The sequence below is a fragment of the Chlorocebus sabaeus genome, chromosome 1 (genome assembly GCF_047675955.1).
Source record: "Chlorocebus sabaeus isolate Y175 chromosome 1, mChlSab1.0.hap1, whole genome shotgun sequence".
Lineage (NCBI taxonomy): Eukaryota > Metazoa > Chordata > Mammalia > Primates > Cercopithecidae > Chlorocebus > Chlorocebus sabaeus.
In genome coordinates, this window is record NC_132904.1 from 48,647,298 (window position 1) to 48,674,711 (window position 27,414).

Consider the following 27,414-nt stretch of genomic DNA (forward strand, 5'->3'; position numbering starts at 1 on the left):
GTAGTAGTATGTAAAGTTAAAAAAAAATAGTAATTTCACTTGTTTTTTTCAAGTTCTTCAGATTGTGACCAAAAAAGGCTAGAGGGCTGATTTTGAAACTGTTATAATGAAAGATGGTATTTGAAAATTTTGATGGGGGAAATTGCCATCATATTTATATTTTGAAAAGTGTTTCCTTATTTATGCACTATTGACTTCCTATTGAGACTCAAAATTTTAAGTACAACTGGTAAAGAATTCAATGGATCAAATTCAGTAAATCTGAAGTCACTGGAATAAAGGCCCCTAAGAAAAAAAAAATGTGTCAATTTTAAAGGTCTTTCCTAACTGAAGACCATTTTGTGATAGAGCCAAAGGTTAATAAAATCAGTAGTGAATGTAGCAATTTTACAGATAAGCTATTCACAACAAGTGTAGTTACTTGAATAAAAAGCTAATTCAGTTCTAAAATGCCACATGCAGTAGCAGTGAATAGCTGCTTTTAGGTGCTTTCTGGAGGAGGATAAAATACAGAATCACGGCACTCTTCTCTTCCAGCGTCCCTGGCTGCCTGTAAATTGCTGTGAATGGGGCTGTGGGCTGACAGGCTCTATTAAGACAAACTGCCTTTCTCATCGGAGAGATAAAATAAATCAGGTGTTTAGTCAAATTAAAATACTTCAGCTGGAGCAGGCCCTGGGGAGCACTGATCCACCTGACTAATCTGAGAGAAACTCAAGACAGATGTGGTTTGGGGATAAAGACGACCCTATGGAACGAAAAAAAAAAAAAAAAAAAAAGAAAGAAAGAAAGAAAAGAAAAAGAAAAAAAAACCCTGCTGCACTGTCTTTGGAGTTGGAGAATAGATATGGTTTATAGTAGAGTGTCAGGCGCACACTGTGTGTGATATTGGATAAAAGCAGGCATGCTGACTTGTAGAGAAGCTGTGTACAGAAGTGCTTTTGCTGGCTCCCTTTTTGTGGTTTATGAAACTACCTCTGTTTTTATGTGGGAGGCAGAAGACTATTTTCTGACAGTGCCTTTTAGAGAATCATTTTAAGATAGCTTGAAGGACATGAAACAGATGATGTTAGGTAGCTCCTGATGACCTCTGCTGGCCTGGGCAGATCATCAGAAGTTGGTTTACTTTTTTTCCAAGTTGATTTTATCAAACCTCCAAACATGATTTAGGACTTGATTTTTCTCTTCTTTCTTTTTGAGAGATAGTCTCTTCCACCCAGGCTGGAGTGCAGTGGCACAATCATGGCTCACGGCAGTCTTGAACTCCTGAGCTCGAGGAATCCTCCTGCCTCAGTCTCCTGTGTAGCTGGGACTACAGGTGTGTGCTACTACGCTCAGCTTATTTTTACAAAAAAATTTTGGAGAGACAGGTTCTTACTGTGTTGCCCAAGTAGGTCTCAAACTCTGGGCTTCAAGCAATCCCCCCACCTCGGCCTCTCAAAGTGTTGGGATTACAGACATGAGTCTCTGCACCTGGCCAATATACTATTTTCTATATAGAGTTAATGCATAAGAACGTTCTAAGGTCTTTTGCCATCTTTAACAAAACTTGACTATATTTTGGTTGCCCCTTTATGTCCCATAATTTTCTGTTCTTTCAGCAACTCTGACAATTGTAGTTCCTTTGCCATGGCAAAGTTTCATGTTTAATTTTTTTAAGATAAAAAAACTTGTATTCACAGGTTGGATGGTCAATGTGATTTAGACTTGATGTTATTTTTATTACAGTGGCATAAACACATGCTGTTAATTAAAACAGAAAAATCCAGCATCATAGGTCTTAAATGCTTGGCTTTAACCCATTATAGCCGAAAAAATAGAGTGGGTACAGAACAGATAATTGCATCCCCCTCCCACCTCCACACATACACACAAATTAATCTGCACATTTTGAATATAAGCTATTGTATGGTGTAAATTGTTTTTTCCCTAATTTGAGCCTCAAGGGCTCCTTGGCTATATATATGATCCCCATTACAGGGGGAATTTCAGATTTGTCACACTACTATGTTTCATTCCAATTTCATTTTTAATGCCACTATTCAAAATATATACATTAAAAAATCTGAGGATGTTCAAGTTCCTTATGTAAGTTGGCCTGGTATTTGCATATAACCCATGCATATTCTTTCACATACTTCATATCATCTCTAGATTACTTATAACACATAATACAATGTAAATACTGTGTGAATAGTTGTTATATTGTTTTATTTGTATTATTTTTTATTGTGTTGTTATTGTTTTTAAAATTATTTTCAACTTGAGGTTGGCTGAGTCTGTGGTTGGTTGAATCGGCGGATGTGCAACCTATAGATAGTGGGAGTTGACTGTATGTACTCCTCAAGTTTAAGGAAAAAATAGTGACAGCCTTATATGAGTGTTTAAATTCTCATTTTAAAAATACTGCTTTCTGCATTTTCTTCTTAAAGGTGTATCTTTTAAGTCCAAAGAAAAAATTTAGATGCTGCTGACTGTTTACAATTGAATTCAGCTAAATGGTGTTATTCCATAAATTCAGGTATACTTATATGTATCTATTAACTCTGGAAGCACCAATGCATTTATAAATCTTTTGGTTTCACTGTGAACAGAAGAGGCTAAGAAGTCATTTACATTTTATCTTTAGCCTCTCTGTGCCTATGCAGAGGAGAAAGGGGAATAAGTTGAAGATGGTTGAAAGATTGTTTAAGATGGAAGCAGAGAAACTTTTCCAGTTTTTATTGGGGAATCTAAATACTAGATCCAACTCTTGTATTGGTCCTTGCCCAAGATTTCCTGTGTAAGCTCTTCTTTAGTAACAAAAAATTATATAGTGCAGTAACTATCACTATATCCAATAAACCTCTCAAGTTATAGCATATAGACAGGTATTACAGTAAAATTACATGTATGTTAAAATATGGCACAAAATATAGATAATAAAATGTATATACATCCCATTTATCTCATATCTTTCCAATCTATTCACCACACTGCAACCAAAATGACCATATCACTCATTTCTTAAAATACTTTAGTGATTAGGAATCATTCTTAGAATAAATATGTAGATCATCACACATGGTCTATAAGGTGCTAATGGTTTGCCCTCTTACTAGCTCTCCAGCCTAATCTAATGCTCTATTCCTGTTTATTTTCTTTGCTCAAGTTTCACTACTTTCAATTTCTGGAACACACCAAACTGCTCCCCACCCCCAATATATATGTATACACACGCACACACGGCCTTTGCCTATAGTGTTTTCTCCTTTGGATAAGCTCCTTGACCACCAACCACCCTCTTGCAACCCTTTCTTCAGTTGTAGTTTCTTTGTCATTGCAATTTAATGTTTTCTGGAAAGCTCCTTCAAACCATGCTCCAACTCTTTGTCTTATTAACTCCTACTTATCCTTCTGTAAATTTGTTGCTTTTTCAGATTACTTTCCCTGAACTTGGGCACCCAAATTTGGTTAAACTCCAACAGAACATTTGTCTTGTTTGTAATTCCTATGTAGTTGTAGTTTACATTTACATGTTTGATTACATGACTAAGGTGTCTCTTCAATTTTTTTTTTTTTTTTTTTTGAGATGGAGTCTCACTCTGTCACCCAGATTGGAGTGCAGTGGCGTGGCCTCAGCTCACTGCAACCTCTGCTTCCCAGGTTCAAGCGATTCTCCTGCCTCAGCCTCCCAAGTAGCTGGGACTACAGGTACCCGCCACTAGGCCCAGCTAAATTTTGTATTTTTAGTAGAGATGGGGTTTCACCATATTGGTCAGGCTAGTGTTGAACTCCTGACCTTAGGCGATCCACCCGCCTCGGCCTCCCAAAGTGCTAGGATGACAGACATGAGCCACCATGCCCGGCCTGTCTCTTCAAATTTTCAACTACAAACTGCCTAAGAATAGGGACTGTGTCTGCTTTTACTTGCCACGCTGTCCTTAGTTCTCGATATAGTACCTAACACATAGTTGCAATTCAGAAAATATTTATTGAATTAAAAATTTATTCAATATGTAAATTTAAAAAAATCTCATTCTTGTGTTGTATTTTCTCATTCCTGTATATATTAATGAATACATTAGTAGAACTTTTTGTCCTTTTCAAGAAAGCTTATGGATCTTATGATTCTTTTTGGGAATCTACTTTTGTATTTTGGAAGTTCTAGATCAATAAATTCTTCCTTTTACCAAGATGAAATTCCCATGGCTGAAGTAAAAACCCATTTTCTTTTAATAAATTCCAGGATCTAGAAAGAGTAGCTGGCCACTAGCCTTGATACAGTATTTGTTTCCTTATCAGTGGAATACACTTTCTAACAACTTTATTTTTCCTTTAATTTTGATTTTAGGCCATTGTTCAGCTCAGTAAATCTGAGGATATAAGAGATACTGACAGCTCTTTTTTTTTTTTTTTGGACCCAAGTTGATATTAAGAATCCCAAGATAGTCCTAAATGTGGTAGCTTCTCTGTTGACATCAGTTCTACCTTTCAGAAATCATATACTAACAAGTGCTAGCCTGCATCCTCTGAAGTTTCTCTTTCTCCTTTGGGCTACTTTAAAAATAAGGCTGCTCATAATTAAAATATTTTCTCAGATCGTAATGGTGCTTTCTTAGTAGGAATGAGGGAGTTTCATAAGGAGGTTGGAAGTCTCTCCTGCACACACAAAAATTGGCAATCTTTGTCCCCTTTGACAGCTGGTGGCATTTTTCTGAAAAGCTTTCAAATCACAGATCATTTCTTCATAATGAAATCTGTGTGGCTCAGATACAGTGGGTTGAAATTCTTATCTTATGCTGCGGTAAAATGCTCTAATTTAGATTCACAAAAGGATTCTGTACCCTTTACTTAGGAGAGCTGTGCAATTTGCCCATAAAAAGACTGTTCAGCACCATTAGTGCATACCGTAAGTGTTCAGCGACATCATATTCATTAAACAGCATATCCTTATGCATAACCTTTTCAACCTTGAATGTGTTTTTTTCTCTTTGAAAAATGATAAATGACAAAGGGGTGATAGAGCCCCCCCAAGCAACACTGTTGCCTTTACAGATGAACTTGGGAATTTTAGCTTGATCCTTTCTCAGGAAAAAAGAAAAAAAAAAATCACATTCAATTTTGTCTCACCTCAGGCAGTTTTAATTCTCTCTGTAGAATTTTCTCTGTGGCCAGGAGATTGACTCCTAACTTCTAAACTTCAGTGACAGATGTTTATACAATAGAAAATTTTGTGAGGGCAAGGATCAGAAACTTCCTCAAGTAACTTTTATTAAGCATGTACTATGTCTTAGATACTGTTAGTCACTAAGCTTAGAGGTGATTATAGAATATTAATATAATCTATAGTTTCTGATCTTTTGTGTTAAATACCATGGATTTCCTCGCTTGATCAGATAGATTGGGGGCAAAAAGGAGAGAATGGGGATAAGTCTGCTTTTTTTTTTTTAGAGCAAGAGGGAAGAGTGAATGAGAATTTTACTAGTGACAAAACTTTTTTCTTGGCAGGAACAGTGAGGAACCCCAGCATTCATTCCACTGCTATAATTACTCTCTGGTGTTCCTGCACCCTCAGTGGCCTCCAGTCATTGCCGCAGATCTTTAAATGTCTTAGAATAGTCCCTTTCTAAATTCTGCCCTCCTTTCCCTTATTCGTCCAGGTATTTTTCAAGCTTGTGAGATCTCTTCTTGCTTCCATCTTAGGTACACCTGAGAGCCTGGCAGAAAAAGAACGGCAGCTCTCCACCATGATTACCCAGCTGATCAGTTTACGGGAGCAGCTTCTGGCAGCGCATGATGAACAGAAAAAACTGGCAGCCTCACAAATTGAGAAACAACGGCAGCAAATGGACCTTGCTCGCCAGCAGCAAGAACAGGTGAGCCCTGCAAAAGGCGCTGACGCACTGGAGATGTGGAATGTGCCAGGCTCAGACAGTAATCATCACATTGATTGGCTTATTTGTTGTAAGCTTTCCTAAAAAATAAAAATAAAAAATAAGAAAAGATGGAAAAAAAAAGCCTTCTGGAAATCTAGGGTCTTCAAGAATATTGAGGGAATATGTGTACAAAAAAAGGCATCATAGCAACTGGGCATAACTAAAATGATACATTGTTTCAGGTTTGGATTTGACTAATGACTTGGGGATGCTTATTCATACAGACATCACATATAATCCCTCTGTAGCTTCACTATGAGTAAGTGACTTTTCTCTGGGCCTTATTTTCCTTATCCAGAAAAAGGGGGTTCTGTTCCAGAAAAACTTTGGGAATCTTTTAGTTCATTGGTCCAATGATTTTCTACAGGTTTAAAGTCCAAAGAGGTGACCATACATTTCAGATTTCCCCAGATAGCCCTGGTATAGTGCCTGTTTTCTAGAGTTAAAATACCCTGTCTCCTTTTACTTGTGAAAGTTTTCTTGGTTTGGATGATACATCACATGGTCACTATCTATAGCATAGGTAAGTCATTGAATGCAAATTAGTACATGGTTCCTAAAAGTATTTGACTTGATTGACTTAGAAGTGAGAATGAAGAAAAAAAAAAGCAAACTTTAAATGTATATCTTTTAAAAATAAATCACTTTCCCAAATGTTTTTTCTTGTCTCTCAAGAGTACATTAATCTAACAATGATCCTATTATAGAGTAGTCCCTGATGCTTTAGATCAGACAGATCCAAATTAATGTGCAGTTTTTAGGAATCTGACATTATTACTGGAATTATCTTTTCAGTTAAATGTATTTTATAGGAGTATATGAGCAATATATGCTCTGTTGATTTTAATGAGTTGTGATGTCTGGTATTTTATATGCTTGAATATTTGCCCACATGTAGGAATATGGACTCAGCCCCTAATGGAAAATAACATAAAGGAACACTGTAAAAAATCAGAAGTTAGAATGTCATTTAGCCATCCAGAGATGACACAGTAATTAACTATTGACACTTGTGAATAAGCTAGCACAAATTAATCTTGACACATTTGCAGACGAGTGATATCTTACAGTGAACACTTTGTAATTATATTTCAAAATGAAAATTAAATGACACTTAAAACTAGGTTGTCATGCTCAATGAAGCGAGCATGTAGCTCAACCGATTGGCAAATAAAATTCAGAATTTGAGCCACATGGTGCTTATGTACCATACTTCACTGTGTCAAACCCATACGTCTAGAGTGGATGATAGTAATTGCACTATGGTGTTTTGGATGCATTTCTATGCAGCACTTTATCATTTAGGAGGGACCATCAATATTAGATGCCTAGTGGCATTTCACTGGTTTGCTAAGAGGAAATAAATATTCAGAGGATCCAGCGTCTATACCTAGAGCTGCAGAGTGGGTTGTACATTTCTGATTTGAATATCCACAAGCAGAGTGGGCCATCCCAACCTGATTAAATATGATTTCCATTTTAAGCATAAAGCTCTGGCAAAGAGTAGTCTCATTTCTCACACTGTAGTCTACATTAGGGACGGCTTTATCATGGCTTCCATTAGGAACCAGTTGTCATCGAAATCATAAAGCAACATTTAGAAGCAGACTGCGACATTGCCATCTTGTGCTGAATGAGATATAATTTGGGCACTACCCCCTGCATAGTCTAGAACATCAAAAAGGCTTGGGAAGTGTATAGCTTGGAACTGATTTACACTCATTTTCACTCCCAACATAACCCATTCTAGAATACTGACTTTTGGAAGTAGGAAGAAATAGGAAGAAAAGACACTCTTGACAAAAAGGCAGTACTAAACAAAGTCCTTCGGAGTGCTCTCTGGCTGCTTTTCTCTCCGGCTTCCTAGGTTGGCAGTGAGTGTGTTCTCACTAAGGATCACTCTCTGGACTTCAAGCTGTAGCAGCTCAGCTTTTGAGTGAATAGGGGCCTGATGCCTGACTCATACTTCATAGTAAACACCATTATCTTAAGGAAGCTGTTTGACCTCCTGAGGGCCAGAGACAGTCATCAGTAGGGCTTGCATTAAATGGTTAACATTTCTTTTTATAGACCAGGTAATGTGTTTAGATGTTCAATTTGATTGTTGGATGAAACAAGGAAATATAAAATTTGTATATGGATCCTGTACTGTAAAATAAACACATTGTCCTCAAAAGGATAAATGGATAAATGTTAAATTACAGCTTAATTTGTTTTTAAAAATATTTTGTACATCACAGACAGCATCACCAAAAAAAGCTAAAGACTTTTTCCTTTTTGCTGTGTTCTTTGGCACTCCTTTAAAAATATTTGTAAACATATCAGTTCTGAAAAATCTTTGTATCAGGAAAGGTTTTGCCAACATAGACCATATTAAACAGTAACAGAAAGATTTTTCGTGTCTTTGCTTACAGATTTTACTTTTTACATCCAAATTAAGCCATTTAGAAAAATGTAGCCAGAGATTTTCTATCTCTATTCTACAAGGATTCGATTTCTAAAATCCCATGATTTCCAGCTGACCAGTGCAGATATAGGTGAATAGCTCACAAATGTAATTAAAGGGGTAGTTTTCCTACAGATAAAGCGGAGAGATGGCACTTGTTTAAAAATTTTTCCTTTCATCCATCTTTCTGATTTAGCCTCTTTCATTTTATAGGAACTCTTTCACATAGAGGTGCAGTAAAACATTGTTGTAATGCCAGGAGAAATACCCGAGGTAATGGCAGAGGTGTAAGCATTTCATTTTAACTTAATGAAACTTTATTTCTGATAGATTGCGAGACAACAGCAGCAACTTCTGCAACAGCAGCACAAAATTAATCTCCTGCAGCAACAGATCCAGGTCAGTGTATTTTATTACTCTCGTCTGATTATACTTAGATACTTTCCTCCTTGAAAATGGAATTTAAAACTCTGCAGATGTGCCCGTCTTGTAAACAGCACCAATAGGACTGTTTTCGAGGATGTTGTACACAATTCTGTAAGTGAATGTAAGAAATATGGACTAGGTGGTAGCCTAAGCATTCTCCTCTGATGTGATATGTAAGCAAAATAACCCTTATCTGTTTTCTTTTTGCCATTTGTCTAACACTACCTAGTGGGAACCTAATGGTTTCCCAGGTAGCATACAGATGGTATTTTTACCTCCGCTGACCACTTTCTGTTTTGTATTTTACCATGTAATAGTACTGTAGAGAGAAGCTTACTTTTAATTTACTTGTTAGGACTAATTGGATCAATTATGAGAAAAATCTGGAAAAAGGCTGTTAATAATTTGTTCCTTAACAAATATTAACTGTATTCCTTCTAGATGCTAAAGGGAATAGAGAGATTAATGAGTGATAGTTTGTCTTCAAGGAGCTTACAGTCTAAAAAGGAAGAAAAACTTGTTCCTGAATAATTACAACACAATGTAGAAAATCCCTTTTTCTTATGGCAATGTAAAAATATATAGATCATAATTATAATGGTCTGGGGAGGAAAGGTGATGGTCTGATTTCTGTCATTCTTTTAGATACTTGATGGTTAACTCAACAAACAGCTATTTGAGATAGGCAAGGAAAACGGTCTCCATTTCCAAATAGGAATATAGGTGTGTGACTTCTAGAAAGCCCTAAAATAAGGAATTGGCTGTCTAGTGATTAATCCTCAGAAATACTGATCACAGTTATCCCTACCCTACTATAGACTCTTGTTTCCCTTGGTTATTGGAGAAACTGCTGGGATCTATGATTCAAACTAACTGGGCCAGAGTATTCTGAATTATATTATTACTTTTCTCGAGGTTAATATCATGCTCTCCTGTATTTCTTTTAAAATATCAGTAGCATGAAGTCATAGTTTACTGCAATATTCTACCTCATTGACGAATAACAATGATTTTACCTTTGATCCTTGCTTCATTTTGTTAATCACACTTAGTGTTCCAGGTAGTTACTACACTTAAAGTACTAATTTGGTATCTGAAGCAGTCCCTTTACCTAATTGGCATTTTGTCTAGTTATTTTCAGTAGGAGGTCCTAGCCAACTTTTTTGTTGGTTTTTGTCCTATTCAATATTCCATATGCAAGTATACATGTTGCAAAATAAAAAAGTCCAGATATAGATGAGTTGGAATGTCTTTGGCATTCTTGACAGTCAACCTTTACAATTAAATCTTGGAATAATTTCTCATTCTGATATCCCTTTTATGACTCATGCTGAGATCCTTAATTAAATAACTGTCCAGGTGTTCCCTTGTTCTGCCCTTATTAGAATTTTCAGTGTAGCTCCTACTGCTCAGGTCAAGATTTTTAGCCTGTAGCTTCCTACATTTTTCTGTAGATCCCTCTGTAAGAACTCAGTAGGTGTTAAACAACATGATTGTTTAGGTCTCTCTGTTTCTCCTGTTTGTAAAGCAAGAATGGAGAAAATTCTCTGAGGTGTTCCTATATCAGTTAATTATTGTTTTTACTACTGCTTTATAACCTACTTGTTTATTCTTTTCTAATATATTTTACTTCTTAGTCCAGTGCTGTTTATAGTGACTGGTTGTCTTCACTGATGTTTTCCTGTGGCACTGAGAACTTCAGGTGAATAGGAACCAAATACGTTCAGAATATTTTTATGAAATATTTTTAGTATATATTGTTTATGTATGATTGTATAGTTATAAACTGACTACATATTTTTCAGAAAACTGTAGAACATGATCTTAAAATATTCATTGGAATGAACATTTGGAAACACCAATTTGAAAAGATAGGAGTAACTTTTTTCAAGTTTTCTAATAGAAGTTTGATTACTTTTAAACTTTGTGGATATTTCTTGTTTAATTTTTTTAATTTCAGCTAATCAGCACTTGAACTTAGCAGTATAAATTGTAAAATAAAGATAGTCAATGTCAGAGTTACATTCACTTTAGAAATATAAGATTCTTTGTAATAAGAATTCAAATTTTTTAAAAAATAAGAGAAAGCAATAAAGCCTGTATTTATAGTTCATTCTATCCAGAGCTATTGCTTCATGGCATATCTTGTCAGTATTTACCTTCTACAAATGAGACCGTTCAAAGCATTTTTCAAATGGTGAAAAAGACATACTCCTTACACAAAATGTATTCATCTCTGACACTTACAAAATGGGTATTTGACATTCAGACTTTCTGTTTTTTTTTTTTTTGGAAGGAGAATGGGTTAACTATATTTTCAAATATGGCTTTTGAAATTTGATCAAATTTAGGAGAGAGATTATTGTTGGACTAATTTTAAATGCTTTTTGAGCAAAATATGAGACTGAAGGGATGCTTCAAACATTTTTTTCTATCAAAAAAAGAAACACTTTCCCATTTGAACCCGAAACAGAACAAAGGATAAAACAAGATTATTAAAGATGAATTAAGGATTATTAAAGCTATTAAAAATAAAACCTAACTTCTTGTTCAAAAGCAAATGATGAATACAGAGACAATTTGAGCAAGTTTGACACTTTTTTTCTTTTTATATCGTGAGTCCTAGAACCTATTAGCTTACATGATCAGCAAGATTAAATCATGGCAATTGGCTATGGTTCATGAGTATGAGGTGGTTGCATTCAATATCATTCCTCTTGTTCAGAATGCTGACTTCTGAAATAGTACTGTTCCCCCCCCCCACCACACACACAATTTGCAAGCTTTAATAGAAGCAAAGGGAAGAGTGCCTAACCTCTTGTAACAATCCACACAGACACATTTGGGTCTATTATAATGGAAACAAATGAAAACCTGAATGGTTTCCACAAATTGAAAAATAGGAATTTTCATTAGAAATAGGAAAAGGCATGATTAAGATAGTATTGTAAAAGTTCCCATGTTTATTTTATTTGCAATTATTCAGGACTTATATATGCAGTTAAGAACAATTTTATTTATATTTGTTCCTTGAATATATTTTTTAACATTATTTTGCCTTTGTAAATTCTAACTTTTAAATAGATTCTTCTAAAGCCATGTAAGCCATGTTGAAAAAGTGTGGTGAATGATTTTGTGAACTGTTTTTACAGTTTTGATGAGTCCATTTTTATAGTTTAATAAATAAGGATAATAATTATAAATGACTATTAAAATATCACTTTAATATTAGGTCTTTTCAGAGAATGTTTGCTTTGTAAATTCAGATCCCTCTGTGCTTTGGGGAAAATGATGATTTCTCTCATTTTTTACACGTTAAGTAATTCTCCTGATATGGAGCCCAGAAAAAAAAAATAGGTATTTTTGATATTTCCAGGACAGAAATAGCATATTTTTTCCAAGTCTATGGAAAGCAAAACTAATAGGTCATGGAATATGGATCTTTGGAGTTGGGAATGTTGATTTATAGGCTGTAATTTCAAAGGAAAGATAACTGCTTCAGTAATTTCATCCTCCCTCTCCCACTCATTGAACTGTAGTATCTTAGCTAATATTTTGAAGCATTTTACTTCTGAGTTATGCTAACTGGTAAACAGAATTCACTTTTAATTAATTTGACAGTTGTAAACAGATCAAAGCGTGTTTACAGTATTTTAATCAATGACTAAATATAAGACAATTCTAGGGAAAACAGAAAATATTTTATAAATCCTCATTTCTTGATTTTTTTCATATATTTATTCATCTAACCTCATTTGACCATGCCATGGTTTTGAATCTGGAGAAGATATTTTTTTATGGATCCAATATACCACATTCTTTGGTTTCTACAGCACATCAATTGGAACACGTTTAACGATGGAGTTTTGTAGCTAGAACTTTGCAAAAGAATTCAGTTCATTAAAATACCTTTGTGAGAAACTTCCTTTTCCAGGGATGAACAGTATTATCCAATTTCAGACTCCAGTTTTAGAGTTATTCAAGTGACTTGTATTGTGAGCTATATAGGCAATGTCCTCTCCTCACATAGCTAACTAAACAATGATCTCTTAAGAATGAACTGGCTGGGTGGGGTTTTATTTAGGCATTTGGCTTTCTGGGCAAGGGCCAATGATTTAGTCAATTCATACACATATGTCTTTTTTGGGTATAATTGTGAGACTTGAAATTTTTAGTTTGTGTTGTCTTTATGATTAATGTTCAATATTCATTGCCTTCCCCTCATCATTTAACATATGCAAACTTTATTTGTAGAAGGACTGAACTAAATGTCATTGCTGCATCTTTGCAAACATTGTTTGTCTTATCTGAAAACTTTTTATTTTAAATGTTGAAATACATATTGTTTATTTTCTTTTACCCAAACCAAGTGTTCATTGCTTCACTGAAGTTCTACTCTGTTCTTAAGCCTATATGATTATCTTTCATATACAGTGTTTTTAATTTTGATTATAATATATTCCTATGTGCTATTTATATATTTTATGTATCTGTATGTTTGCCACATAATGGTGGTAGAGCATCATTAGATGTGTGTTATCCTTTTTTCCTTTTTGGTAACCAGAAAGATGCTAATATTATAAGCAAGGAAGTGATTGTCCTTAAGCAATTAAACAGAATAACTTGAGATGTCCTCTCACCTTTTAAGGAGATAGACCTTGCCTTTTGTTTCCTTCAATATGATTAACTACAGGCATTTCAGGTATCTGCTGAGCAGAATAAAGGACTACCTTTTTATGTGAAGTAGTTGTGTAAAGATCAGAAATAATTGCTTTGTACATTAGCCTTCATGGCCTGCTTGACCTAGTTAATTAATTTTTTGCTAGCATAATAATAATAGATATATATTTGAAGATATGCTTCATCGTTAAGTATCTAATTGACCTCTAATTTTAAGAGCTGCACCTTCCATTTATTGTCTTTTGGAGATGGCTGGAGCAGCCAGCAGGAAAACCGAGGACAGTCTGAAGCTGACTTCAATCCCACATAGTCCCTCTGTCTTAGGTTGTATTTCTTTGTTATTTGTATTTAACATTGATGAACAAAAAGCAATTACAGTGCTCCTGTTTTGGCTCTAGCAAAGAGTCAGTTTTTGTATGTTATTGATCAGGTAATGGATCTCCTTCCAACATTCTCTGAAAAGGACTAAATAAACCTATTGAAAGTAATTTGATACTTCTATCGGCACTGTACGTGCATTTGATACTCCCTTGCAAATAAATGAGGGGTATAAACACAGCTTAGAAGTCTAGGATTAGCCCCTAGCTTCAGCAAGCCCTTAAAATATGTTGTAATTCTATCTTCAATCATGAATTAGCCAGGAAAAACAGACCCTTTTTCCTCTCCCTATGTCTCTGCTGTATGCTGTTTTTAATTGCCCACAGGCAGGCTGTTGTGATCTTTGGATGTTTAAAACCAAGATAAAAATGCAAATCTAATTATTTCTTTTATGTAATCTAATTAGCTTTAAAAGTAATGATAGATGCTCTATAGTCTGCTTGAAGCATTTTAATAATAAAGTTTCTGGGTTATAAAGAATAGGTAAAGCTGCTATAATTATGGCTAGCAAGGGCTGTAACAGCAAAAATTACAAATTCTTGTTGTGAACTAAAACTACACTTTAGTTTTTCCACATTAGTCATGCTAGATTGTTTGTTATAGTTGGAATGCACCTAAAAATAAGAGAACTGACCAGATTCCAAGAACTACTCTATGCAATTAGCTAGTTTACCTGCTTTACTAAATGTGGCCTTATGGCAAAGATCTCATTCAGCAGACCAAACCCTGAAGGTGAATCTCAAAGCTTTTTCTGCACTATCCTTCAGTTACTTCAGTCTCTACACAACCCGCCCTTCTCTATCTGTGCTTATCTCTCAGACTGCACTGTACTCCCCAGTTCTCTCCCAAACCAGTGATACTAAAAATTCAGGGAATCCAAAGTCTCTGCTTCTTTCTGGAATTAAAGTGGGAGAGTGCCTTACCTCTTCAGAGGCAGAGGGAGGTGCAGCAGAGTGGGGTAGATGTTCCAGGTGAGGCCAGCAAGTGACATTACATAATACTGAATCAGTCTCCCAGGGAAAATGTCTCTCTTCTATTTTTTTTTTCCTTGATCCTTCTCATTACATTGAGGGCTCAGTTTAATGTTAGTCTTTAATACTCTTCTAGTATGTACTAAAATCTGAGAGAGAGAGAGTGAAAGGGAGAGAGAGAGAGATCATCTTATTCTTAGAGCCTTTGGCTGCAGTATGGCAGTCAGCTAGAATTTAAATAAATTTAATGTTTTTCTTTACATGGTTATCTGGTTATCTTCTGTTTATGGCAAGTTATTTTAATTTTCTATCTGAAGTAAAATATGAAGTTTCCTTTTGAAATAAGTGTATTTACATGAAAAGAAAAAGTCAAATTAAAACCCTAAGCAAATAGTAATTAGGTACTTGGTTATGACAAAATTATGAAGATAGTTCTCTAATGATGGAATTTTGGGAAACTCTTGACAGAGTACTACAGCAAGAGTTGTATTAAACATTCCCCCTTTACCCTGCCACCACTTTCACAGAATGTTAAACTCGAAAACATCATCTGGAAGTCCTCATGATTCTCATTCACTGGATAGAGGGAGGATAGGTAACTATCCATGTTGAAGACAATATAGTAAGTTTATCATAAGCCATACTTTAAAATAACCCTGAGATTATGTTTCTCCACCTTTTTGGGAATTAAAATGTCCTTTCTATGAAGTATTGGTGATAATAGGTGGTATGTGCTTTCTTTGTTTTTCAATAGTTTTATTTGGTAAAATAAAAAGTTTCCAACTATATGTAAGTCTCCACTTTGGCTTGTCTTTGAAATTTTGCTGATCTATGATATGTAAAAACTTTGGGTATGCTTAATTTAGTCCAAAGCCTTTAGTTTATATGAGGAAACTGAGGTATGGACTAGAGGCTTGTCCAAGCTTAAAAAGCAAATATTGTCAGAACTACAAGGGGAACCCAAGTTTCCTGATGCCTGATGGAGCACTGTTTCCAGTATTTCAGATCCTTTCTCCATTTGCCCTTTTTGTGACTTAAATAAATCTTACTGCACTTCAGTTTCCTAGTTTATAAAATGTGGCTAATAATGCCTGACATCTAAAATCTCACTACATTCTCTTTATCCTTAAATAGAAAAAATAGAAAATTTGCCACTAGACTCTTTCTACCCTTAGAACTACTGCAGCTGTGGGTCTATACCTACAAGGCAAGAGATAAAAAGAATATAATTGGAATCTTTTTGTAGTGCAATGGGAGGTTTGTTTATGGCTGGATGACTCTTCTGGTATTTACGTATGAACCTCTTAGTTAATTATACTACTTCCTGAGGGCTTTAATGTGATGTGTCACTATACCGAGGGTCAGACACCTTTAATATTAATAACTTTTTTTTTATAGCTACCTTCTTCATCTGATGAATGTGAGCAGTGAGTGACAGCATTCCATGCTAATGGTTCTCAACCATGGTTGTCCCTTGTAATCACTTGGAATCTTGTTAAAAATACTGATGCCTATCCCAAAGATTTTTATTTAATTGGTCTTGGATAGAGTTTGAGCATGAAGAGTATTGAAAAGTTTATAGATGATTGTAGTGGGTAATCAGAATAGAAAAATATTGCTCTCTACAGGGTAATGAAGATTAAATGATTAAAGGTTAACGCTAAATTGTTTAGATTTTAGGTTAGATTAGGTTGAATATATATATAAATATATATATATATAATCCATCCATCCATCCTCCATCCATCAATCCATCTGTTCATCCGCCCATCCGTCCATCTGTCTGTCCTGAGGGTTGGAGTATACCTTAAATAACTCATGATGAGTCAAAATATACTTTTCATTTTGGTCACAGCTGTTTTACTTACTAGCTAGAAAGCTTTTAATGGACCATGGTTTAAACAATTTAAATAAATTTAATTAGTTTTTCTAACAATTTGATTTTTATTTGTATATGAGGATTTTGGCAAGCTAAAAATGTATAGATATCACAAGGTCTGTATCTTTTGGAGAAGGTGTATGAAAAACATGAAGCATGGTCTTACAAAATAAGACAAAAAAGTCAGAAAATAAATTCTCAGATGCCATTTGGCTTTTAACTTTCTAAACAGAATAAACTTTAACACAAACAACCCATTTTTAAAAAGTGTTTTTAAAACTTTATGACATAGAAAAAACTCTTACATCCTGACATATGTGAGGAATGTATGACTCTGAATCCACTTTTAAGCTAGATTTGTACATACAAACAAAAGATGTAGAGCATAAGATGTGTTATTTCAGAATATATGTAATTTAAAAATGTTGTGGAACCAGCGCAGGTATTGGAGACAAATAAATTAGGGTTTAAATAACAATTCCACTACCTGTTAGCTCTATGGCCTGTTTTGTTACTTACTAGCTGTGAGACAAGTTACTTAATATCTCTCAGCCTGTATTTCCTAATTCCTAAAGATAATTACAATACCTTACAGTAATTTTGAGATAATTATATAAAACCCCTAGTAATTGCTTAATGCATAATACATACCACTATCATTGTTGTTTTTGTTCCTGTATGACTAGGTATAGGAATAATTTCAGAGTTTCTAATAGAGAAACCTTCATGTACATATTCTACATGTGCACATATACACACATTTGTATCTGTACACACATGCATATTTAGAACCCACAAATTAGTGATGTGAATATAGAATAATCAATGTGTAGGCACTATAATCAATTATTATCACCATGATAATACAGAGGAAAAGAGCAACAGTTTTCTCTGGCTGCCAAATGAGAACTTTTCAATTGTCAGTGAATGGAGAGTAAGGTTTGTCGTGCACTCAGAAATGGTTGACCAAGTATTAGAGCAGCTTGGAGATTGTACAAAAGAGAGCTAACATTTTATTTTCAAAAAAACAAAGTCAAATTCTCACCTCTCAGACTAAAATGGGCTTTGCTATTAGATCCATAGTGCTTGTGAAGTTAGAAGGATGGTAAATGAACCTTTCCAATTTATTTTATAGCTTTTTAAACACAGTTGAAGTTACGTGATGTAGCTGCACAAAATGCAAAAGTCCTTGTTGAAAATAAAGTTGTTCATATAAATCTTATGTATGCCATCTCCTGTAAGTCAGGCATTTGCCTAGCTTTTGTGAATTATGTCTGTACTTAGAATTTAAGAAGTTAAACAGTATGCATACCAGACTTGAGAGATGGGAAATAAAAATTGATATACTATGTGACACTTGATATAGCACAGGGAAATATCTTTTAAATGCTGAAGGGATGTACTGACATAACCATTTTTAATTCACATATAGTAACTTCCCACTCAAAGTTATTAATGTTAGAGTCACGGATTTTTTACTTGTTCAAAATAACAGCAAATAAATGATGCAAAAAGCGTAATATCTCCTCTAAGAGACTGAATTAATTTTATCCACTGCTCAATCCATTAAGAAAATGTTAAAGTTGTAGTCTCAACTAGAATTAAGGGTGGAGTACATCCTCAGACAGGTTGTAGTCTGGACTCTTTTAACTTTTGATACATGTATATTTCAGTGGAAGACTTTTCTCTTAAAATGTCTGCAGTTGAGTTTTTTGGAGTGGCTTCATAACTTCACCTGTGTTTAAAAAGCTATAAAATAAATTGGAAAGGTTCATTTACCATCTTTCTAACTTCACAAACACTATGGATCTAATAGCAAAGCCATTTTAGTCTGAGAGGTGAGACTTTGACTCTCCACTCACTGACACACACACACAAAAAGAAAGAAAAGGTTAAAAATTAACTGGGTGTGGTGGCATGCATCTGTAGTCCTAGCTACTTGGGAGGCTGAGGTAGGGGGATCTCTTGAGCCCAGGAGGTTGAGGCTGCAGTGAGCTATGATCACTGCACTCCATCCTGGGCTATGGAGAGAGACTCTCTCTAAAACAATAATGAAATAAAATAAATACATAATCTAAAAATTTCAACTTTTTTTTTAATATACAAACGCAATATATGTTAGAAATGGAAGAAAGTAAAGAAAAAATGTCTTTGAATAGTAGTTATTTTTACTACTTTTCTTGCTTTAGTTTTTTAGTTTTAAAACTTCTTTTCTAGTAATTTTTCTTTTCTAGTGGTTTCTAAAAAATTTTTTCTAGTAGTTTTTCTTTTCTAGTAGTTTCTTTAAAAAAAAAAAAAACCCAAACTTTTCTGGTAGTTTTTTTTTTTTAAAACTAAAAAACCAAAGCAAGAAAATTAGTAAAAATAATTTTACTACTCAAAAACATTTGCCCTAAACATCATATACTTAACCACTTGATATATAGAGTGTATCACAAATTTGGGTCTCTACTGTCAGTCTTACTGAGAAGGAAAGATACTGCATTGATATGGGAGGCCAAGGTCCAAAACATAGAGTTTAGATTACTTCTTCTGTGGAATCAACAATGGTCTGAATCCTCCCTCCCAAAAGAAATCCCCCAGGAGCTTAGAAGGTCCAAGGATATATTCCAGTTCTAAGATGGAGTCCATGAGAGGGCCCTCTCAAAGACCAGTGGACCTAACAATCCACATTAGAACTAAATCTGAAAACTTTAACAGAAAAGCAGTTATGTGGATGCCAACTTCAAGAGCCTAACTTCACTTTTGTATGCAGGCATAGATCTTGCCAATGCTTTCAGTCTGTTTTACTGATATCTATACATGTTTCTAACTCTTATCCTCCCAACTAGCTTTTCCTCGAACACAATAAATTCCATAGACTTATATGTCTTCTTTGGCTCTGGGAGGCCACAATTTCAAGCCCAGGAAAAAAGAAGGCATGGAGATGATAACTGATCTACTCTCAGCAGAACTTGTTCTTCTCCCTCTTATGTAAAGTCTGCAGCCCCAACTTGGAGACAAAATAGTATTAGAACAATTACAGAAAGATGATTAGATTAGTTGACAGAAAGTAGTCTAGACTTGAACTCAGGATGTCTATGCCTGCCTAGTCTTTGTTCTGCTAGCAACTACATGTCCTCCAGCAAATGACTTTTCTGCCTTTTCACTTTCCGTATATTTAGAAGGAGGATTATTGTTCAGGATTATCACTGAAGTTCCTGGCAACTCTGACCTCTGATTCTAGATGACAGGAATTGACTCTGGCCCTTAGAAAAAGGAGAGCAGTAGATACTTTTGCTTAGGAAGCTCAAAGGCAAACGTCAAGTTTGGCCATAGCATAGGATGTGTCCTCTTAGGAGGATGTTTCCATTTCAAACCATTGAAGGGTCTAGAATGATGAGGTCAAATTCAGGTTTCCTTTGTGGGATATTGTGATAGCTCGTAATGCTTGCCCCATGAAATAATGGCTATGGGTGATTTTTAGAAAAATACATTTAGGAAGAGGGCCTGTAAACGCCTGCTTTCAGGCTACAGCAAACACATTTCTGCAGCCAATGACAAACTCCTGACATTAGGGCTATATAATGGAAAGAGTGACACAAACTTCATTTTAGTGTTGCAAGTGAAATATCATAATTTTTGGAAACAAATCTTTATAGCTTTGCTAGGGTATTAATTGCAGGAAATTACTGCATATCCTTTTGAAGTATTATGTCAGTGGCATATATAGCACATAGCACCTTTTCCTAGTCTCTCTTGTTTTCACCCGAAGTGTTGCATTTTCATTTGAGAAGGGATGTGTTAAGTGGCTAGAACTTTCTCTAACTGTGGGGGTGGTGCTGAGTGTGGGGGTTGGGTTCAGACAGTCTGAAAACACTTCAGCTGTGAAGGGAGACCTCTCAGTATGCTTTCTAGAACGGGGTCTCCTGCTTGAAGGATAATGTTGATATGGGTCTTCTTTTGGCCATTTCTTCATTTCTAACTTGTTAAGGTTCTAATTCTAGTCCCAATACATTTTCCAACTATAATTTATTGGGTTGCAGGATTCAAAAATGAGAGAATTTCATTTCTGATGTGTGGTAGAGCTTAATACGGTTTTCTGATTTCCTTCCATTTTGATTGTAGTAAATAGGGTAATTACTCACTAAAATTCTAATATCTTTCAGGGCTTTAGGGATGAATCTAAAACAGAATCATATAATATTTTATTTAAGCAAATCCATGTTCTTATTAGACAGTTCACCTTCATGTCATTTTTTATAAATAAACTTTGTTTTATTTTTTCAAGGGTTAATTTATTTTGTTGTACTACTACATCCTGACATCTGCCTTTGCTAAGGCCTGCAGGATGTGATTTGTGGTTTAAAATAAAAAAAAGATATTATTTAAAAAATGATAAATCATTTGGGATATAAAAATATGAATGTAAAAGAGTCTGATATACTCTATTTCATTTTTTAATAACCAGACACGTGTACCGTTCTGTGTTTGTACAGAGCATTTGTGCCAGTTATGCATCTGATTAATATCTAACTAGATATGAATGAAACCAATTGTGGAGAAACTACTACAACGCTGGCTTCTTGGACTGTTTATGTTCCCCATTAATTGCAGGGCTTTACCATATAACCATTGGGTAGATATAGTTTTACTTATCAAATCCAGATCTGCTTTTTCTCCCCCTGCTGAGCAGGGTGAAATTTCTTGTGCTACCAGCTTCTTATTATTTTGGGAGTTCACAGCATCTTGAGGTTTGAAGCTGTCACCCCTGGAACTCCCAGTGTTTCTGTGGAAAGATGATCTTTGCTAGATAGAGTAACTCCTTGGTAAGTTTGCTCTACATGCAACACAATCAGGTTAAACAAGCATTTTACTTTCAAATGAAGTATTTATTTTAGTAATTATGGACAAATACTCATTTTTCCACAGCCCTTCCTTACTCTACTTTGGATAAGGGTAGGTCTAAACTGGAGGGCTTTTAAAGTCTGGTCTTCAATCTTTTCCCATAGCCTCCATGTTTTTCCCTAGGGGGAGAAATAGGTGGGAAATGAGGCAGGGGACAGTATAGGGTTGATTTGTACATAGATGATAATGTGGTCTTTTTTCAAAAGAGCACCATCTTTCCTTTGGAAATGAGAATGCACAAAGGGTATTTTAGTTGGGCTTTTAAGAAGACTATTTCACTTGCCTAGTTAAAAGAGCTGTTAGGCAGTAGTTTTAATCTCCACCTTGAAAGAACATGTGCCTGTGTGTTCCAAAGGGGCAAAATGTGTTGAATTTGAAGCGGACAGCAAGTCTGTCCCATTCTGGTCCTTAACCGTGTCAGTTTTGCCAGGGCTAGCTTCCAAAGCTAGGTTTAAAAGCAGCTGGAGATGTACCGTCACTTTACAAAATGAATATTCTAATTATTAACCATAAAATGTGGAAAAGATATCTGGCAAGAAATCTAAAAAGATAAGCTTCTTCTTTTATGCTGACTGTTTGGGGACATTCTCATTACCTTTTTGACTAAAAAAGTCCTTGCATTCTGAAAAAAATGAACAATAGAGGTCTTTGTTTTTGTTTTTGGTTTTTTGTTTGTTTGTTTTTTAGACTAAGTATCTGTGAAGTTGTATAAGAAAGAGAAAACACTTTGAAAAGTAGTTAGAGCTCTCATGTATTAAGCACAGCAGATGAAATGATTTATTGGGTTTTATACACATTCTGTAAAGGGTAAGCACTGCTAACAGAATGAGTGACAGCCTCTGGGAGCTGAACAGGCCCCAGGGACTAGTCTTTGTTCCTCTGGTCTTGACAGACATGTGTCTCTGTTAAACGAGGGCTTAATTTCTCTCATATGTGAACAATTTCCAAGCCCAACAAAGAGAGCCAGGACTGGAGCTATTTAAAAGAACCAACACAGGAGGAAGCATTCTTGAAGAAAGGGGATGCTAAAAGGCTAATTACTCACGATGGCTTAGCAACTATTTTATTTTTTCCCTAAGCAAGGTTTATTAACATGAATCTACCACTTTTTTTTTTTTTTTACATAAACACACATTAAACTTACAAGGATATATTTTAATTCTTTGTGAAATAGCCATTTCACTGATCTCTGTTCATTGAAAAGAGGTGCCCCCATCAGCACCTCATGGTGGTGTATATCATGGAATATTAATTCACTAGATGGGGAGGGGAAAGACTAATATACTTTGGATCTTTTCTGTCTCAAGTGGAAGGAATTTAAACTATTTACTAAGCAGCATCCTTGGCAACACTGTGAATCCTTTCTTTAGATAGCAATTGTTTAAAATATGGAGGGAGTTTTTATTTCAACATTTTCTGTGAGTGTTTGACTATGATTCTCTTAGACTGTTTCAATTTCTAGAAGAAAACTCATCTTGTTAAAGGGGCATATGTAAGAGGTTACAGGTATGTCTCTACTTTCATCACTCATATTTTTAAAAAAAGACTTTGTAAACTTGATCATTTTCCCTTTCAGCTTGTATTATAATCATCATTAGCCATTTATCTCAATTTTTGACTACTGATATTTAAATTTCTATACTTTTCCTTTCAAGCTTAGTAACTTTTTTTTAGCAGGTAATGATCTATAAACATTTGAATGTATTTGTACTGCAACTTTTATATCATATTATATTATAATGATAGGACTACTTAAATGTGAACAATAATTGTCTTCTAATTCATCTATCTTGTATGGTTTTAAAGCAGGATGTACCAGTTATTTGAATTGCTTACAAAGAAGAATTTTCTATAAATGAAGGTCTCTTCCAACTCTAAACTTCTATGTTTTAAGAATAAAAATGGATCTGAAATAAAATAAATGACATAATTGTAGAGTGTCTACAATATATTTGTTAAAAATTCCCCAAATATTACAAGCATACCTTCTGAATTTTTAGTATAGGAAAATTAAGAAATCCTTAAATATGGAAGTTTGGCACAAAGTCAGACATGCAACGGTATCATTTCATGCGAACAACACTCTGCTGTACATGGTAGCTCTGTGTGGCATGATAGAAAAGGTGGAGAAATTGTTGATTTTATTTGTAAGGATGGACAGCTGACTGATAACTTGATTACATCTCATTATCAAAGTGGTCTTTGTGAATGAATCAGAATTTTCATATGCTATTAGCAGTTGTAGCGAAAAAACCCGTAATTTCCACCTGCATGCCTATTTCTACTAGAGTATAAATAACTTCTGAAAGTGTCTGAGCCTTGTGTACAGCCATGATAACCTAACTGAAGGAAATGGGGTAGTATTTTTACTTAGAATGTGAAATGGTGACTATGTGACTTGGAGAAGAAAAGAGTAAAAGCCATTTCCTCCCAGGTGCTTTTCCTTAGCATCCTTGCTTTCTACCCAGAAATACTGTGGTTCCCATAAGAAAGTATATTTTAGTAGAAATAACATGTGCCAAACCACTGAAACTAATGTCTAAGCTATATTTGTTTCAGATTTGAAGTGCATCTGAATATGAGAAACAGTAGGGACTTCAGAAATGAGAGTCACAAAAATTTCTAGGACCCTTGTTTATGACATGAATTAATTAGGTTAAGCTTGCTTTCCCTTTATTATTTAGGATGTTATCCAAAATGAACAATATCATTTCTTTATAAACCTGCCTCTATTTTTATACTTCCTGTTCTTATAAATGACATCATCACTCCAAATCGTATTTGATACCTGTTTTTCCCTTATGTATCATAGAATTGCCAATTCTAGTCTAATTTACCTCAAAATATCTCTTATCATGTTAGATTAGTGTTATGTCATGCCAAAACTGCTGAAAGTCTTAAATTGTCTTCTCCACTTTAGTTTGTCCCTTCCACTTTTTATGTCTATTCTAGAGTATTCTTCCTAACGTACACTTCTTATTGTGTTTCTCTTCTGTTCAGATATCTCCAATGGTGTCCTATTGACTATTATTTTGATTTGACAAACTTTCATTAAGCAGTTGTTATGTTTCTGATACTCCTTTGGTCTTTGAGGATATGGCAATCTACAAAAATCCCTGCTCTGCTAAGTTTACATTCCATTGTGAGGAGGCAGGCATTAAATAGATAAGTAAAATTACTGCACACTACAAGAACTGCTATGGAGAAAAAGCAGGGAAGGAGGAAAGGGAATGGGAAAGAGGTACTGCAACTGTAAATAGGGTGTGTGGGTGTGTACTTAAGGGAGAAGATAGTACTTGAGAAAAGACCCACAGGAATGGAAGAAGCAAGTCATATGGATATCTGGAGAAAGATCCTTCCAGGACAGAGGAAACAGCAGAGCATGCTGGCTGATGGGGGCTTGCTAACTTTAGCTCAGAAGCATCAGGGACCAGTATGGCTGGCCAGGGTAGGGATAATTTTAGTGAGTGAACAAAAGAGAAAAGAGTAGGAAATGAGAACACAGATGATCTTTTACATCGTTGTAAGGACTTTGGTCTTCAAATGGGATGGGAGACCATTAGAAAGAATGGCATGCCCTGAATTGGGTTTTGACAGGCTTATTCTGGCTACTATGTTGCAAATAGACTAAAGGGTGGAAGGGTAAAAGGAGGGAGACCATGAGAAGGCATTTTAGGCAAAATGTTGGTAACTTGGACCAGGTTAATAGTGAGAAGTCAATTCTAGATATATTGTAAGAGCAAAGCCAATGAGATTTAGAGTGAAAAGGAGAGAGGAAAGTCAAGGATTTTGACCTAAGCAACTAGAAAAATGGAGTTGACATTCACTGAGATTCTGCCATTCACTGGAAAAGCTGTAAGAAGAACAAATATCAGCAGTGAGTGAGGGTCTGGAAGTTGGAGGGAGAATATCAAAAGTTTAGTGTTGAACTATTTTGTTGAAATACTTATTAGAGATCTGTTTGAAGATGTTGAGTGGGCAGTAAGACATACATGTCTGGAATTCATAGGAGAGATAAGGACTGAAAATGTACATTTGAGAGTATCAATATATGTGTAGTTTTCAAAGTTCAGGGTTTTTAGCCTAATGTTCATGGCCCTCCATAACATGGTTCCTACTCTCAGTAAAGCTAGTCTCAGTAAAGCTCTTTCTAGCTTTACTTTGTACTAGTTAATAAACTTGTCTGTGCATAACTTTCAGAACATGACTCATACTTTCCCTTCTCCAAGTCAGTTGTCATAATGTTGTTTCTACTTGGAATACCCATTTTCCTCACATTTATCTTTTTCTTTTTAAAGCCTAGAATTTCATTATGGCCTAGTTCCATGAAGCCTTCACTGATCACCACCACTGCTTTCCCCTGACTCAGTCAAGGTTATCTCTTTCTCTTTTGAGCTTTCACAGTCCCTTGGGCCTTTTAAATAGCACATACTATATGCATTGTATTTTAGCTGTTCATTCATGTCTTGTCCCTCCTACAAGATCATAGCCTACCTGAAGTCTGAGGTCATAGTCATTTTTGTATTCCCAACATGCCTAGTTTGATGCTCTTCACATGGGGGATGTTGTTAAATTGAATAGTTGAAATCTTAAATCATTTTAATGGACAAAGAAGGAAACATTCAAAGTTATTTTTTCTTCCATTATATGTTCATCACTTATTGAAGCAAATATTGCAGAAGTACACATATGAAACAAATTGTACTAAAATATTTAGTTAATAGTGCTATGAATTAAATAGAATGTTGGAAAATTAGGAGTTGGTTTGATCTTTTGACTGAGTTAAAGTCTATCCAATTCAGAGATGTTTGGTGATGAATCAGCTGTTAAAGTCCTACTTGATTAAAGTTGGTAATGTGGATGAAATAAACAGTCCATAGTTGGTTCATTTAAAAAAAATCACTTAAATTACTTTTTGGATTGACTCTGATCTTAATTAAAATGCTTAGAAAGAGCAAATAGGACTGTATATATTTATACTAGTTTCATTGTTCTTCATTTCTATCTCTAACTTAGTGAATAATTTGTATTTCATGGAAGGGCTTAAATACATGGCTAATATTGAGTACTTATTATATACTAGGGACTTTTATAAGTCCTTTACAATTATTACCTCCTTAAATCCTGTGTAGTCTTTTAGGATTTTTTGTTTTTTGTTTTTGTTTTTTGAGACATAGTCTTCCTCTCTTGCCCAGGCTGGAGTGCAGTGGCACCATCTCCACTCACTGCAGCCTCCACCTCCCAGGTTCAAGCGATTCTCATGTCTCAGCCTCCTGAATAGCTGAGATTACAGGCAAATGCCACCATGTCTGGCTAATTTTTGTATTTTTAGTAGAAACAGGGTTTCACCATGTTGGCCAGGCTGATCTCGAACTCCTGACCTCAAGTGATCTGCCCGCCTTGGCCTCCCAAAGTGCTGGGATTACAGGCGTGAGCCACTGCACCTGGCCTAGGATTCTTCATTTAGTGTCACTGAACTTTACTATAGTTTTTGAAAATCAGTAATGCTGTATAGTTCCTTGGGGAAACTTCAGAAAGGAATAGTAAGGGATATAGTTTTTACAGCCTTAGTTTACCGTCTGGTATCTTTTTAAGCATTTTAACTTCTGTAATTCTTATGTATATTATGTTAAAATAAGAAATCTTGAGAGTTGTAGATTTAGTTCAATTCTTTAAACATTTAAGTCCTTTAGTACTTAGCTAAAGATACCAAGGTGAAAAAGATAATGTCTCTGCCTTTAAGAAACTCGCAGTTTAGTAAAAGAGACATTTGAGCAATAATCATACTAAGTAAAATGATTTTTAATTTAGTAAAATTTTAATGAGCTT

At 35.1% G+C, this 27,414-nt stretch overlaps 1 protein-coding gene across 21 annotated transcripts in view; it reads left to right on the forward strand.

The window, feature by feature from the left end:
• SOX6 (SRY-box transcription factor 6) overlaps positions 1-27,414 on the forward strand; it is a 655,459-nt gene that overhangs the window by 432,478 nt on the left and 195,567 nt on the right. For all 21 annotated transcript variants that reach the window (XM_008005772.3, XM_037997531.2, XM_073018057.1 and 18 more), the window contains 2 exons: positions 5,686-5,858; positions 8,695-8,763. In XM_008005772.3, the coding sequence (XP_008003963.1) occupies positions 5,686-5,858; positions 8,695-8,763 (242 nt within the window). The remainder of the gene's footprint in view (positions 1-5,685; positions 5,859-8,694; positions 8,764-27,414) is intronic.